Below are 15354 nucleotides of genomic sequence, written 5' to 3'. Positions count from 1 at the left end.
TAGTGTATCTTTTTACATCCTTTTACTTTCAAGGTACTTATATATTTCAAGTGAATTTCTTATAGATATCATATAGTTGCAATGTATTTTTTTCTTATTCTACTCTACCAGTCTCTTTTCATTGGTGCATTTAGGTCATTTATCTTTCATATAATTATTTATGTTCGTGCTTAAGTCTGTCATTGTTTGTTTTCTATTTGTTCTCTCTGTTTCAATATTTTCTTTTTTTGCTCGATATTCTCTGGGTTACTCGAACTTATTTTAGAATTCCATTTTGATTTATCTGTAATGTTTCTGAGTATATCTCTTTTTAAAATCTAATTGTGAGTGAAGTGGGTAAAGGGGATCAAATATATGGTAGCTGAAGGAAACTGGATTTTGGATGGTAAACACACAATAGAATATACAGATGTCAAATTATAATGTACACCTGAAAATTATATAATTGTATAAACAACCAATGTTACCCCAATAAACTTAATGAAAAAATAAATAAATCTAATTGTGACAAAAATACACATAATGTTAAAATTTACGACCTTAATAATTTCTAAGTGTACCATTCAGTAGTGTTAAGTATTTTCACATTGTCATGTAATCAATCTTGATATAACTTTCATCTTCCAAAACTGAAACTTGATACCTATTACCTGACATCTCCCCATTTCCCCTTTCAGCCCTGGCAGCTACCTTTCTACTTTCTGTTTCTATGAGTTTTACTACCCTTGGTACCTTTCGTGACTGGCTTATTTAACTTTGCATAATGTCCTCAAAGTTCATCCATATTGTAGCATGTGTCGGAATTTCCTTCCTTTTTAAGGCTGAATAATTGGGATATTGAAATCACCATCTATTATTTTTTGATTTGTCTATTTCTTCATTTCTATCAGGTTTTCGCTTCATGTATTTTTGTGTCTTTGTTGTTAGTTGAACATCTGTTTATAATTGTGCTTTCTGATGGATTGACACTTCTATCATTAGTAAATGTCCTTCTTTGTCTCTAATAACGGTTTTTGTCTTAAGGTATATATTTATTTATATTATTACAGACATTCTTCCTCTCTCTTGACTACTGATTACATAGTGAATCATTTTCTATCTTTTAAGTTAATGTATTTGTATCTTTGAATCAAGCGTTTTATAGACATCATATAGTGAGATTGTGTTTTTTTGTTTTTTGTTTGTTTGTTTGTTTTTTAATGGTGACATTGGTTAACGAAATCTGATAAGTTCCAGGGGATCGTGTTTTAAATTCATTCTACCGCTCTCTGGCTTTGATTGGAATTTTTCCTACATTCATGTTTAATACCGAAAAGGTGGATTTATGTCAGCTATTTTGCTTTTTATTTTCCATGTGCATTGTATCTCTCTCTCTCTTTTTAAATTTTAATTTATTATTAGTTTTAAGTATACAGGACATTGGTTAGACATTTATATAGTTTATAAAATGATCCCCCTGATTGCTCTTTCTCTCCTCTGGCTCTATATACAGCCATTACCTTACTGCTGACTGCGTTCCCTATGCGGTGCTCCCCATCCCCGTGACCATCTATCAACTACTAATTTGTACTTCTTTAACCCTTCACTTGTCTCTCCCCGCCCTTGTATCTCTTTTGCTTCTGTTCTTCCACAACTGCCTTCTTTTGTGTAAAATAAAGATTTTTCTAATATACCCTTTTAGTTACTTTGTTCTTTATTTTACTACATATTTTCAGCTATTTTCTTATTGGTTGTCCTGGGAATTAGAATTCATATCCTACCTTAACACAGTGTAGGACAGATTAATACCAATTCTAGTATTATACAAAAACCTTTCACCAATATAGCTGTTACGTTCCCTTTCTTTTTGTACTAGTGTTTCACACAAATTACACTTTATACAGTATAATCCCATCACCAGAATTTCATATTATTGCTATACAGAGTTTGCTTTGGAGTCATATATAAGAAGAGTTATGAACAAAATGCATTTATTCTATCTTCTGTATATACCTATGTATTTCCTTTGCTGGTGCCATTTATTTCTTCCTGTCGATCACCGTACTGTTTAGTTTCCATCGATTTAAGCTTGGAAGATTCCCTTTAGTATTTCTCGTAGGGCAATTTTGCTAGCAAGAAATTCTCTCAGTTTTTGTTTATTGGAAATTTCTTACTTTTCTCTTCATTTTTGTGAAGGTTAATTTTTTTAATGTAGAATATTTTGTCGATAGTTTTTTTTTTAAGTTTAGTGGTTTCTATGGAGGTAAAAACACATTATAAAAGTGACCACGTTAACCATTTTTAAGTATACAGGTCAATAGTGTTAAGTGTACTTCCACTATTGTGAAACAGATCTCCAGAATGTTTTTATCTTGCAGACCTGAAGCTCTCCACCTATCAAAAAAGCCCCTTAGCACTCTCCCCACACCCCCAGTAACCACCATTCTACTTTCTGCATGTGTGCATTGGACTACTTTAGATACCTTGCATAAGTGGAATCATGTATGTACTATTGTTCTTTTGTGACTAGCTTCTTTCATGTAGCATAATGTTCTCAATGTTCATCCACATGGTAGCGTATGACAGGATTTCCTTCCCTCTTAAGGCTGCATAGTATTCTATTTATGTACATACCACATTTTATTCATCCTTCCGTTGATGAACATCTGGATTACCTCCATCTCTTGGCTGCTGTGAACATGAGTATGCAGTTTTTTAATGGGCAGAAAATCTGAGTTTCCCCCCATCACTTTGAATATGTCACTTCACTGTCTTTAGGCTTTCATAATTTCTGATGAAAAGTCAATTGTTAATATTATTGAAGATCCCTTGTATACGATGAGTCATTTTTTCTTGCTTCTTTTCAAGATTCTGTTTCTTTTGTCTTTTAAGAGTTTGTGATGTTTCTAGGTGTGTATGTCTTTGAGTTTATCTTCCTTCAAGCGAGCTTGTTGGAAGTACAGATTAATACTTTTCATCAAATGTGGCAAATATTCTTTCTTCCTCTTTCTCTTGCTTTTCTTTGGGAATTCTCATTATGCGTGTGGTGCTATGCTTGATGGCCTCCCATGATTCTCTGAGGCTCTGTTGATTTTTCTTCATTCTTTTCTTTCTGTTTTATTGACTGGGCTATCTCAATAGACCAGTCATTAAGTTCATGGATTCTTTCTTCGTCTCACTCATATCTAATCTTGAGCCCCTTTAGTAAATTTTTCATTTCAATTTTTGTAATTTTTAACTCTAGAAAGTTTAGTTGGTTCTTTTTAAATTACATCAAACTCTTTATTGATATTCTCTGTTCTCATTCTTTGTTCTCATTCATTGTTCTCATTCTTTCCTTTAGTTCTTTAGACATGGTTTTAATTCTTTGAACATATTTAAAATAGCAAATTTTAAAACTTTGTTTCATAAATTCAGTGTCTGGGTTTCCTCATGGACAGTTTCTATTGATTACCTTTTTATTTGTTTGTTTTGTATGGGCCAATATTTCCTGTATCTTTGTGTAGCTCCTATTTTTTTGTTGTTGTTAGAAAGTGTACATTTAAAATAATATAATGTGACAACTCTGGAAATTAGGTTCTCCCCCTTTCCCCATGGTTTTTTGTGTCTGTTGTTGTTTGCTTGTTTTTTAACCTCCTAAGTTACTTCTGTATTAAGGTCTTTGGTAGATTTCCTTACTGTTCAGCTAAGGACTAGACAGTGATTTGATGAAATATTTTGAAGCCGTGTGTCTCCCAGCCTTCGCTGAAGGGCTGTATGTGTGTGTTATGGCATGCTTTCACATTTAGCCAGGCAGTTTACAATTCTGCCTTACCATTCTCTCCCTACTTGTGCGGGGCTTCAAGGTCCACTGTAAGTGAGAGGTTAGGGCCTTCTCAAGTCTTTCGTGGGGGTGTTCACACAGCTCGGGGTGTGCACACAATCCTTTGCATGTATGTGTCTTTCTAGATTTCTAGGAATAGGTTGCAGCTTTGCAAGCTTCCTGTGGGCATGTCATTCTCCAATTCATCATTCTTTAATTACTTTTCCAAGTGCTTTGGTCAATCTCTTGATAACTTCGACTTGCGCATCACCACAGGCCACCACAGTTTTAAACAACTTCAGATGATTGCTTTTAATGACTGGCCCGATGGCAGCACTATTTACGTGGAATGGGTTTTGGGTCAGGACAACAACAAGCCCTAAGAATGGACCTGTGAAACTGGACAAATAGTGGTAATTCTTTGAGGGGGGAGTCTTTTGAAATTCCTACCCAATTCTGTCCTCTCTAGTGGCTGCAAAACTGTTGGTTTTCATAGCTACCGTGATTGTGAGGCTGTTGCTTTTCAATGCTGCCATAGAGCTGGAGAGAGGGTGATTTGATTAGGATAACAGTGTATAACACAGTCCATTGTTCTTACCAAGATTCAGTCTTTTGTCTCGAATATACAGCCCTCAGACTGTTGAGCTTTAGTAAATTTAGAGGATTTTATGATACATGTATATGACAAAACTTGTGTCCAGAATATATGAAGAAATCTTATAGCTCAATAATAAGACAAACAACCCAATTATAAAACAGACAAGAATGTGAAAATGCCCTTCATGAAAAACCGATTACAAATGTCCAATAGGTATATACTAAGATATTCAGCACTGTTAGTCATCGGGAAATGCACATTAATATTACGGTGAGATATCATTACATACTCATTAGAATGACTAAAATTAAAATAAAAATTATGTGGACCAACTGAAATTCTTATACATTGTCGATAGGAATACAAAATGATATAATCACTTTAGGAGATAGTTTGACCTTTTCTTGCATGACCTTTAACATATAGTTAAGCAGTTAACCATAGAAACCATTCATTGGATTACTAGGTATTCCTTGGGATAAATAAAAACATATGTCCCAGAAAGGCACGTACATGAGGATTTATAACAGCTTCATTCACAATAGTGAAAAACTAAAAACATCACAAATGTTCTTGAATGGGCAACGAATGAATTATAGCGTATTTACACAATGGAATACTATACAGCCACAAAAATGGATTTCCCATAGATGTATTTCCAAGACATTGTCTAGACTGAAATAAATTAGAAATAAGAGAATATTCTGTATGATTCCATAGAAAGTATAGTGACAAAAAGAAAATTGGTATATATATAACATTAATTAATTAACTAATTAATCCTCTTTATATTCTACCTCATTCCCAGAAGCTTCAATTGCCTTAAAAGCATTACCCAACTACATTCTAGAATAAGGAAAAGGTGAGGGAAAAACATCATAGAAATACATCAATAAATTAGAAGGTGATAGGGAGAGAACTCTCAAAGATAGTTTGAAAAATTACAAGATAATGAGTTGGTGGCCAGGGAGAGGTAAGTATTGGGGAGGATAAAATGATGAGTTTATACAGTTTAGAGTGATGCTTTAGCTTTTAGGATGATAGGACAATGAAATGTCCCATACACAAGAAGTACTTCTAGGTTCTCTGTTGATTCTTTGAAATCCAGTAGTTACCCATCTCATTTATCTAAAATATATGAGGCTTCCAGTCAAGATGGTGGAGCAGGTAATCACTGTGCTGGCCTCCTGTCACAGCCACATCATAGTTACAACTCAACTACAGAACGGCCATCGTCGAGAATCGCCTGAGGTCTAGCTGAGCAGGAGTCCTATAACTAAGGACACACAGAAGAAGCCACATTGAGACCGATTCCTAAAATACATTAGCACATTACGGACTTCGAGGAGTACTGAAGTTCAATAAAATTTAACAGTTATATATAAAAATATATGAATATATATATATATTATATATAAAATATATATAATATGTATATTTCCTCAATACAGAGGCCAAATAAATAATACCTTCCCATGAAGAGCTGTTAGTTTATGGTTGTTCATATTTATGAATGTACTTTATCTGCATTGTCCCATTTTTTTGGTTTGTTTATAAAGTAAAGATAGTAATACCCACCTTTGGATAGTGGGGAAGAGTAAATGAAGGCGAAATGGCGCAAATAATGTAAAAAGGGAATGAATGTTACTCCTCCCTTACTGCATGCCATTGTTTACAGAATACTGTAAATGCTGAAAACCATACTATTTGTAGTTTCTGAAATGTTTAGTTAATTCTAAAAGAGGAATGATTAATAACCGTACCTTGTTTGACTGAAGTAAAATTGAAGAAATCCTGGCATGTGTGAAAGGGAGATATAATGAATATTTTTTATGTAATTTCCCTGAATGAAACAGAGAGCACATGTGGAATTCTGGGCTTGCCCTTCTCTGTTGCTGGCCAAGGAGGCCAGAGGAAAGCAATCTTTTTCCAGACACGGAGCCAGTTTTTTGTTCTCTTTGCTGACGAAATATGGAAGGCAGGGTGTGCATGCTCCTCTCACATTTATGTGGCCCAGATTTGAAGTGGGAAATGTGATTCTCAAGTGTAGAAATTTGAGAAAGCATGATAACCTTATAATAATAATAATTATTATTATTATTATTATTACTTATTCTTGCCAATGATTGGTTCAGAGGGTCAGGGCTCTAAATACTGAAAATAAATACTTCTGGAAATGGGACATAAACAAGACGGTACAATTCTTGGCTGGGTAATCTGTCCTGGCCAAATGCCTGAACATGTTTTATTGTGTTTATTTAACCCTGATAGCATAACCGCGATAGCTTGTCATCGAAAGGAATAGATGCTGTTGTTCGCATGGGCTCCCTTTCTGTTAGCCCGAGGGCAAAAACCCTCAGTAAGCCTGCGTATCTCATAGATGTGAAGGTGGAGGATGACGCAACTAGGGAGTGAAAGAAGAAATAGGGACAAGGGACCACAAAGAAGCCGCAAGCTTGAATTTTCCTCCAGGATGCTCTCTAATGGGTTACTCTAGTTGGCGATACCATGCTCTTCAAAATTTAAAGAGCATACTGATCCCCTAGAGATTGTCTAAAAACGCAGCTTCTGATCCAGCAGGTCTGAGATGTGACCTGGAATGCGTAGTTCCATCAAGCTTGCAGGTGACAATGAGAGGACATGTCTGAGAACCACTCGGAGTAGCGACGGTGGAGGGGTGGCCGGACCTCTTGTTCAAGGTCGTATTTAAAAAATTTCAATAAAGATAATTTGTCAAAGGGTAACTAATTGTTAATTTTCGTTTTATATCATCATTAAACTTTTGTACCATAAAATTCAACATCATTGACCAAAAATAAGAACACCCTCAGATGTTTCCATTCATTGCTTCCTTAATTTGCATCCCTTGGTGAATACACTGTGAGCAAGTTAAATTTGTTCCCCTGCCATTTAGTATCCTAGCCCAGGCTGTCATCTGGTTAATGTGTAGAAAGTCCAGATGTGCCTCATGTTGTCATGGAAGAGGTCCTTGAGACGCAGACAACCACCTGGCTTCCAGCTCTCCCAGCTGATTTTTTCTCTGTGGGCTGATTGCCATTGTTTGCTCCGTGAGGAGGTGAGAAAGCATCTGGACTGCTGCCCCTAAAGGCTTAAGGAGACTCAGCTAAACAGCCTTAGGTCTTCCAGGCCTTGGGTAGCACAGCTCAGCGAGGACAGGGACCGAAGGTCACACATGCCCCAGAACTTAAAAGAGGGACTTCCCTAAACTGTCCTCTTTCCTCTTTAATGTGTGGTTGTGGATTCTCAACTCGTCTCCTAATACTGTGATTTTTTTTTAACATCATTCACTGTAAATTGCTCCCTTCTGGGACCACTTGCTTTCACTTTTCCCCCCTCTGCCCTAACGGAAGTGAGGAAATCATTCAAAGGACAGCGACGCTGACCACTTCTCCTGTTTCCGTTCCTTTCCAGATTATTCCACAGCTGTTCAGAAGTTTTCCCAGACGCTGCAGTCCTTTCAGTTCGACTTCATCGGAGACACGCTGACTGATGACGAGATTAACATTGGTAAGTGTTTGGCTATGAGGCCACGTGCCTCTCGAGGCCGGTCTCAGGTGGAGCGGCCTCCTCGGTTTGTGGGGACAGGGCACCTCAGCATCTTTCTCCTCTCTGGTCCAGTGTCACACTCCCGGCAGGCCGCTCTGGAAAGATACAGAAACATTCGCCCCCAGTCTCGTTTCTTCCTCACCGAAAACAATCAAAAGATATCGCTTATGCCTCATTCTGCAGGGGAATTTTTCTGTAAAGAATCTAATTCACGAAAATATATATTTATATAAAAGATAAATTAAAAAAGTGATTTATTGGTTTATATTCCAAAATAATTTAGAGTAAGTTTCTTCAAGGAACAAATTCCTTAGAAAGTTTAAAATTAGCATTTATACCTGTGCAGCTTTTCAGGCGATGGGAGGTTTGCATCTTCTTTGTGAACCGAACTTAACAACTGGTCTGCGAGCCATGTGACTAGCTGTTTCCTCTCTGAGCCTTAGTCTTGGCCCATGTAAAACGTGGTTAACATCTCTCTCTCTCAAGGATGTCACAAAGGGAGATTGTGGTTGTGTTAGTTGTTATGAAGTTAAGGTAGTGTCGGCAAACTATGGCACTTGGGCCAATCTCGTTTTTTACCTTTTTGTAAATAAAGTCTGGTTTTTAACAAAGCCACAGTGATTTGTTTCAGTATTGCCTCTGGGTGCTTTCGCGGTCTCACAGTAACATGGAGCAGTAGTGGCAGAGACTGGGTGGCTTTCCGAACCTAAAATATTTGCTCGCTGGCCGTTTAAGAAAAAGTTTGGTGACCGCTGAGTTAAAGAGTTAGTGTGAAGAAGCATTTACTAGATGAGAACGTTGTAGCACAGAACCATCATGAATGATGTGATATCACCGAAACAACTTAGTTCTGAACCCCAGGAGTAAAATATGAAATGTATTATTATTGCTATGTTTAAATTTATTTTTCAATTACAGCTGACATACAATAATATTAGTTTCACATGAAAACATAGTGAATAGACATTTATATACCTTACGGAGTAATACCACCATAAGTCTAGTACCCACGTGACACCGTACATAGTTATTACAGTATTATTGACTTTATTCCCTATGCTGTACTTCACATCCCCATGACTATTTTGTAACCACCAATTTGTACTTCTTCATCCCTTCCCCTTTTCACCCAGCCCCCTCCCAATCAGAAGACCATCAGTTTTATCTCAGTATCTGAGTTTGTTTTGTTTGTTCATTTATTTTTTTTAGATTCCACATATAAGTGAAATCATACAGTATTTGACTTTCTCTGACTTATTTCACTTAGCATAATACCTTCCATCCATGTTGTTGCAAATGGTAAGATTTCATTCTTTTTTATGGCCCAATAATATTCCATTGTATATAGGTACCACATCTTCTTTATCCATTTGTTTATGGAAGAACACTTAGGTTGCATCCATATCTTGGCTGTTGTAAATAAAGTTGTGATGACCATAGGCTTGCATATAGCTTTTCAAATTAGTGTTTTGGATTTCTTTGGATGAATATCCAGAAATGGAGTTGCTGGGTCATAGGGTAGTTCTGTGTTTAATTCTTTGAATAACTCCCATACTGTTTTTGATAGCGACTGTACCAATTTACATTCCCACCAACAGTGCACGGGGGTTCCCTTTTCTCCACATCCTCACCACCACTTGTGGTTTGTTGATTTAATGGTGATGGCCATTCTGACAGGTGTGAGGTAAGAGCTCATTGTGGTTTTGATTTGCGTTTCCCGATGATTAATGGATGTTGAGCTTCTTTTCATGTGTCTGTTGGCCATCTGTATGTCCTCTTTGGAGAAATGTTTATTCAGGTCCTCTGCCCATTTTTTTTATTTTAATAATTCTTTATTTTTCAATTATAGTTGGCATATAGCCCCCTACCCATTTTCAATCAAATTGTTATTTGTTCAGCTACCTATATCTTTTGATTAGAGCATTTAGTCCATTTAATGCACTTATTGATATATATATACATATATATCTCGATATATATATATATCTGTGTGTGTGTATATATATCTGTGTGTGTATATATATCTCTGCGTATATATATGTACACATATATGTAATTATTGCCATATTATTAAATTGTTTTCTGATTGTTTTTATAGTTCTTGTGTGTTCCTTTCTTATTCTCTTGCTCTCTTGTATGCTGATGACTTTTGTATAGTGTAATGTTGAGATTCTTTTCTCTTTATTTCTTGTGTGTCTCCTGTAGATTTTTGGTTTGTGGTAGCTGCGTACTTCATATCTACCAAGCCGTGTTCATTACAGTCTATTTTATGTTGATAGTCCTTAAGTTCAAACACATTCTAAAATCGTTACCATTTTTGCTCACCCCCTCCATGTTTATGTTTTTGTCATTATTTTTTACTTTTATTAGTGTGTGTTTGTGTGTATCCCTTAATTTATTTTTGTAATTACACATGATCTTTCTACTTTTGTCTTTTAACCTTCGTTCTAGCTTTCTAGTTGGTCGATCCACTGTTTTTACTGTGTTTGCTTTTGTTAGTGAGACATTGTATGTTTCTTATATTTTCCTATTCATATTTTTGATCTATTATGCTTGAGTACCTTTAACATTTCTTGTAATACTGGCTTGATGGTGATGAACTCCTTGAGCTTTTTCTTGTCTGGGAAACTCTTGATCTCTCTTTGATTCTAAATGATAGCCTTGCTGGATAGAGTAATCTTGGTTGTAGGTCTTTGCTTTTTCTCAGCCGAGTCCACCCTTCAGTTGTATCATTTGTGGAGCTGGTAGGGTGATGCTCTGCTGTGTTCTGAAGTGGGCCACCGGGTGAGTTGGGTCTGGAACCACTTGAGAGTGTATCCGGTGCAGGCTAAGGTCAGCACCTGCTTTTACCAGGCTTGAGGCTGCTTTGTAGGAGCTAAAATGTTATCTGCGGTTGGTTGCTTCTTATACTGGGCTTGGAGGTGCTTGGGAGCATTTGGACTGTGAACCGAGGCTGGCTGCCACTTGTGCTGAACTTGTGGCCACTTAGTTGAAGCAATGTTCCAGGCCAAGAGTGGCTGCCTCTTTAAGCCAGCCTTGGTGCCATCTCATAGGAGTTACGATGCAGCTTGAGACTGTTCACCACCTATGTTGGGCTTTGGGCCGCTTAGCAAGAGCTACAAGCCACACCAAAGGCTGTCACCTGCTTGTTTGAGACTTGCGGATCTTTGAGAGATGTTGAGAAAGACTGCTGCATGAGCCGAGCCACTGGAAGAGGCTTGGGCAGGGCAAGTGAGTCAGTTTGGATGGAGTCTCAGGGAATCACCTGGGCGGGGCAAACATTGTTAGCCAGGTTAATGGAGACACAGATTTGACATCTGCCTGTGCCAGCCAGCTGGTCGGGGGAGAATTCAACAAAGGAATGATGGTGCCTGCCTGCGCTTCTATATCCAGAGAGAATTGACCCAATATCTGCTCCTCCATCTCTCACCCTGAAGTTAGTCAGTTGAATTCCTAGCTGTATGTCCTTGGCACTTTGAGCTGCTGCCCCTGCACTGGAGCTCAGAGCGAGTGAATTTGTGAGTGAGCCTGTGCACGGGCCCTTTAAGAGCAGCAGCTCGGTCCATAGCAGCCCTTGGTCTTTCTCAGAAGTAATCCTTGCTGGTCTTCACAGCCAGATATAAGGGGACTCTTCTTTTTGGTACTGGTGTCCTGAACTGGGGAGTCCATGTGGTGCTAGGGCCTCCCTCCAGAGTCCTAATGTCTACACCATGGATGTGGCATCTACCCATTCCATGTCCTGCCCCTCCTACCAGTCTTGAGGGGGCTTCTTCTGTATATATGTCTTTAGTTATAGTACTTCTGTTCAGCTAGACTTCTGGTTGTTCTCAGTGATGGTTGTTGTATAATTTAGTTGTAATTTTGATGCAATCCTGAAGGAGTCGAGCACAGTTCATCTACTCCTCCATCTTGACCCAAAGCACCCCTAAATGTAGTATTATGTAAATGTTCCTTATATTAAATAGGAAAAATATATAACCTATCATTGTCATTTCCTATGACAATAAGTAATAATTTGAGTTAGTATCTATATTCCTGTGAACTTTTGAATACTCTATCCTTGTAAGTGTTTGCCTTTAAATTAATTTTAACAATACCATACAGAAGTAGGAAATTATCTCACATTTACAGCATGCATACATAGAGACACAGAAACGGAGACCTTTTAGCCGTGAGGAAAATTCACTAGTTTATAAAAGAACACAATTTGGATCCAAATTTTGTTTCGGAGACATTTACAATTTATATCTGTCCTTGACCAGTCAAGTTCCAAATGACCTTCCCATTTTTAAAATAAGGACAGCTGTTTTTAATACTTCAAATATTTGGGTTGCCACCTAAACGACATCATAGGTGTCTAAATGTTCTATCTAAATCTTCTTTTTGAAACTTCAGAGATCAAGTAACTCCACTTATTATTTATTCTGTCTAATTACATAGCTGCCTTTTTCTAATTGTGGAGGCAAAAGATTATCAAAAGATCCTCATCCAGCCGTCTTCCTACAGGAGTGTTAATGGGAGGCTGACTGTCATGGGCTTATTGACCTTGGAGGCGTGATTTCCCATGTTAATTTTACTTTTTCTTTGGAATCTGTAGAACCTGAAAAACTTGGAGGATCAGCCAGCCTTTTCACGCATGCGCCCAGACCAGGCAGATGTGGTGCATCTCCCTGTAAGATCACTTCACACCCTAGAGGAAATTTTCCTCAGGCAGCTCCACAGTGATTCCGAGCCACCTCGGTATACTCCAGATTCATGTTGGGAGAGCAAATGTTCTTTCTCTATGGAGCTAAAGAGAGTTCAGTCTCTCATTTAACTAGCATATATTTTGTTTGGACTCTCAGTAAACAATCCAATAAAAAAACCCCAAAAGTAAAAGTAACAACCCGTTTTTTCTCCTTTCCCTGGGTTATCTCAACCCGTATCCTCCTTGAGAATTTTCTTACAACAGGTCCAGTAAATTCAGGACCTGCTACCTAAAGCAGAGAGGTCCAGGTTTCCAAGAGAAAATTCACCCAGTGAAAAGTGGGGAGCCAGTGGGGTACAATTGACAGGGCTGGCTTAAGGCAAAGAGTTAGTTACAGGCCTGGGTGTGAATACGCACCATGACCTTCCTAGGTAGGAATTTATGATCAGATCACCCTGTGTGGTTACTTTTAGTCACTAAACTTGTCAGATATTTTTACCGAGCCCCCTTTTAATTCATCTAAGGTTTCCAGCACAGAAACACTGTATTAGATGTATCGGCATATTATCTTTTAATTGTTTTTTTTTTGTACATACATCTGTTTTATGTGTATGCAATTTAGTTCATGCTAGATACATAATTTTATCTTTTTAACCTAACATTTTATTATAAGCATTTTCTCATGTCATTTAAAATTCTTTGTAAGTTTCATGGGGGGACGGGGCAAGGACATTGTTTTGTTCACTGCTCTTTTCCTAGTACACACAGGAGAGCCTAGCATATAATAGATGCTTAATACCTGCCTATTTGCTGAATGAATGAATAAGTGGATGCATTTGAATATCATTATTATAGGAGCTATACTTTATATAATATTCAACTATTGTTGGAGATTTAGCTTATTTCCAGTTTTTCACTATTATAAATAATACTACAATGAATATTTTTATGAGATTAAGATCGACGAGTGTTTTGGTTAAATGTGGTGGCGTGACTAGGGAGATGTTTGCATTTGTATTATTTTCTTATTTACGCCACTTCATTCTAATTCTGCAAATCTATCTTGGTCAAAGGGCCTGACTTGTTTAAAAGTTAATGTCATGGGCTCTGGAGTAAGACAGCCCAAGTTTAAACTGTAGCATTGCATTTTATTAACTGTGTAACCTCAGCAAGTGACTGTACCTCTCTGAGTGTTAATTTTTCTCGTCTGTAAGACGGTAACGAGGTCATCAATGCCAAGTGTGCACAGTGCCTAAATGAAGGTTAGCTATTTAGTGATTATTGCTAATATAAGATTTGATTTCTTTGTACTTCGCAATGGACTGAATGTTTTTCTGTGTCTTCCCCAAATTCGGGTATTGAATTTCTGTCCCCCGATGCGATGATATGATGAAGTGTGGCCTTTGGTAGGTAATTAGGTCACGAGGTGGAACCCTCATGAATGGGATTAGTGTCCATTTTGTAAGAGACCCCATAGAACTCTCTCACCCTCTTTCCATCATGTGAGGCTACAAGAGAAGTTGGCGTTGTGCAGTCTGGAAGAGGGCGCGCCCCAGAACATGACTGTGCTGACACCCCAATCTTGGACTTCCGGTTTCTGGAACTGTGAGAAATAAATCTGTGTTGTTTAGAAGCCCCCTGTCGGCGGTATTCTGCTATAGCAACCCAAATTCAGTAAGACAGAAATTGGCACTGAGAAATAGGGGTGCTGCTGTACCAAATACCTAAAGATGTGGAAGGAGCTTTGTTACTGGGTAATGCGCAGAGCCTGGACGAGTTTGGAGGTACAGGGATTGAAAAAGCCTAGATCGCTGCGAATGGAGTTTTAAAAGCAATTCCGGCACAGAATATTGGCAGACATCTGGACGGTAGGTGGAGGCCGTTCTGATGAGATCGGAGATAGAAACGAGGGACATGTTATTGGACGGTGGAGGAAAGGCGATCTTTGTTATAAAGTGGCACAGAACTTGGCTGAATTGTGTTTGTGTTCTCGTGTCTCGTGGCGGGTAAAACTTGCAAGCAATTGTTGATATGAATGTCCAAACCTGTAGAGAATGTTAAGGAGTTCATTTGAGCCAAACTGACGACAATCGTCGAGAAGCAAAATCTCAAAGGATTGAGAGAACGCTCTGGAGAATGGCATTTCAGTTTATTTTATACATTAGAATCAAAGAAGGTCACGTAAGGAGAGTTACGTTGGCTAAAAAGTAAAACGGAGAGACACATCATTTTTTCACATCAGCGGGTGCAGGAGAGTTAACAGTTAACATTTGCAGCACGTAGAGATGGTATGCGGGGGACGAGATGATAGTGAGGGGTCTGTGGTTAGTGCTGCGGTCTGGACGTTGTGCCCTGAGGGGTCCGGAAGGGGAGATTACCTGGCCTCCCAAAGGTATGTTATCTCCGATGCATGGACAATAAACAGGCTCACTTAAGGTAAAGATTGACTTTTATCAAGGAAGCTACAGGCTTAGGACGTGAATACCCGCCAGGCCCCGCTTTTAGTTAGAGATTTTGATGGTCAATAATCCTGTTGTGGTTACTTTCGGTCTCTGGGTTTGTAGGGCCGCCCCTGAGCTTGTCAGGGTTATTAGGTGGCCCCCTTTTCATGCACACAGTAAAACTAGATATTTGGCTGAAGACATTTCTAAGCAAAACGTTATGCAAAAGGGAACCAGAACTTTAAAGATGTGGACAATTCACTGCACGTCCGTATCACAA

The 15354-nt window shown here is 38.2% G+C and overlaps 1 protein-coding gene across 4 annotated transcripts in view; it reads left to right on the top strand.

Moving 5' to 3' along the window:
* OPHN1 (oligophrenin 1) overlaps nucleotides 1–15354 on the top strand; it is a 240962-nt gene that overhangs the window by 81843 nt on the left and 143765 nt on the right. For all 4 annotated transcript variants that reach the window (XM_025044450.1, XM_025044447.1, XM_025044449.1 and 1 more), the window contains one exon: nucleotides 7812–7907. In XM_025044450.1, the coding sequence (XP_024900218.1) occupies nucleotides 7812–7907 (96 nt within the window). The remainder of the gene's footprint in view (nucleotides 1–7811; nucleotides 7908–15354) is intronic.

This window comes from Pteropus alecto, unplaced genomic scaffold (assembly GCF_000325575.1).
Source record: "Pteropus alecto unplaced genomic scaffold, ASM32557v1 scaffold312, whole genome shotgun sequence".
NCBI lineage: Eukaryota > Metazoa > Chordata > Mammalia > Chiroptera > Pteropodidae > Pteropus > Pteropus alecto.
Note: the sequence above shows the minus strand (reverse complement) of the source record. Positions and strands in the feature narration are given on the sequence as shown.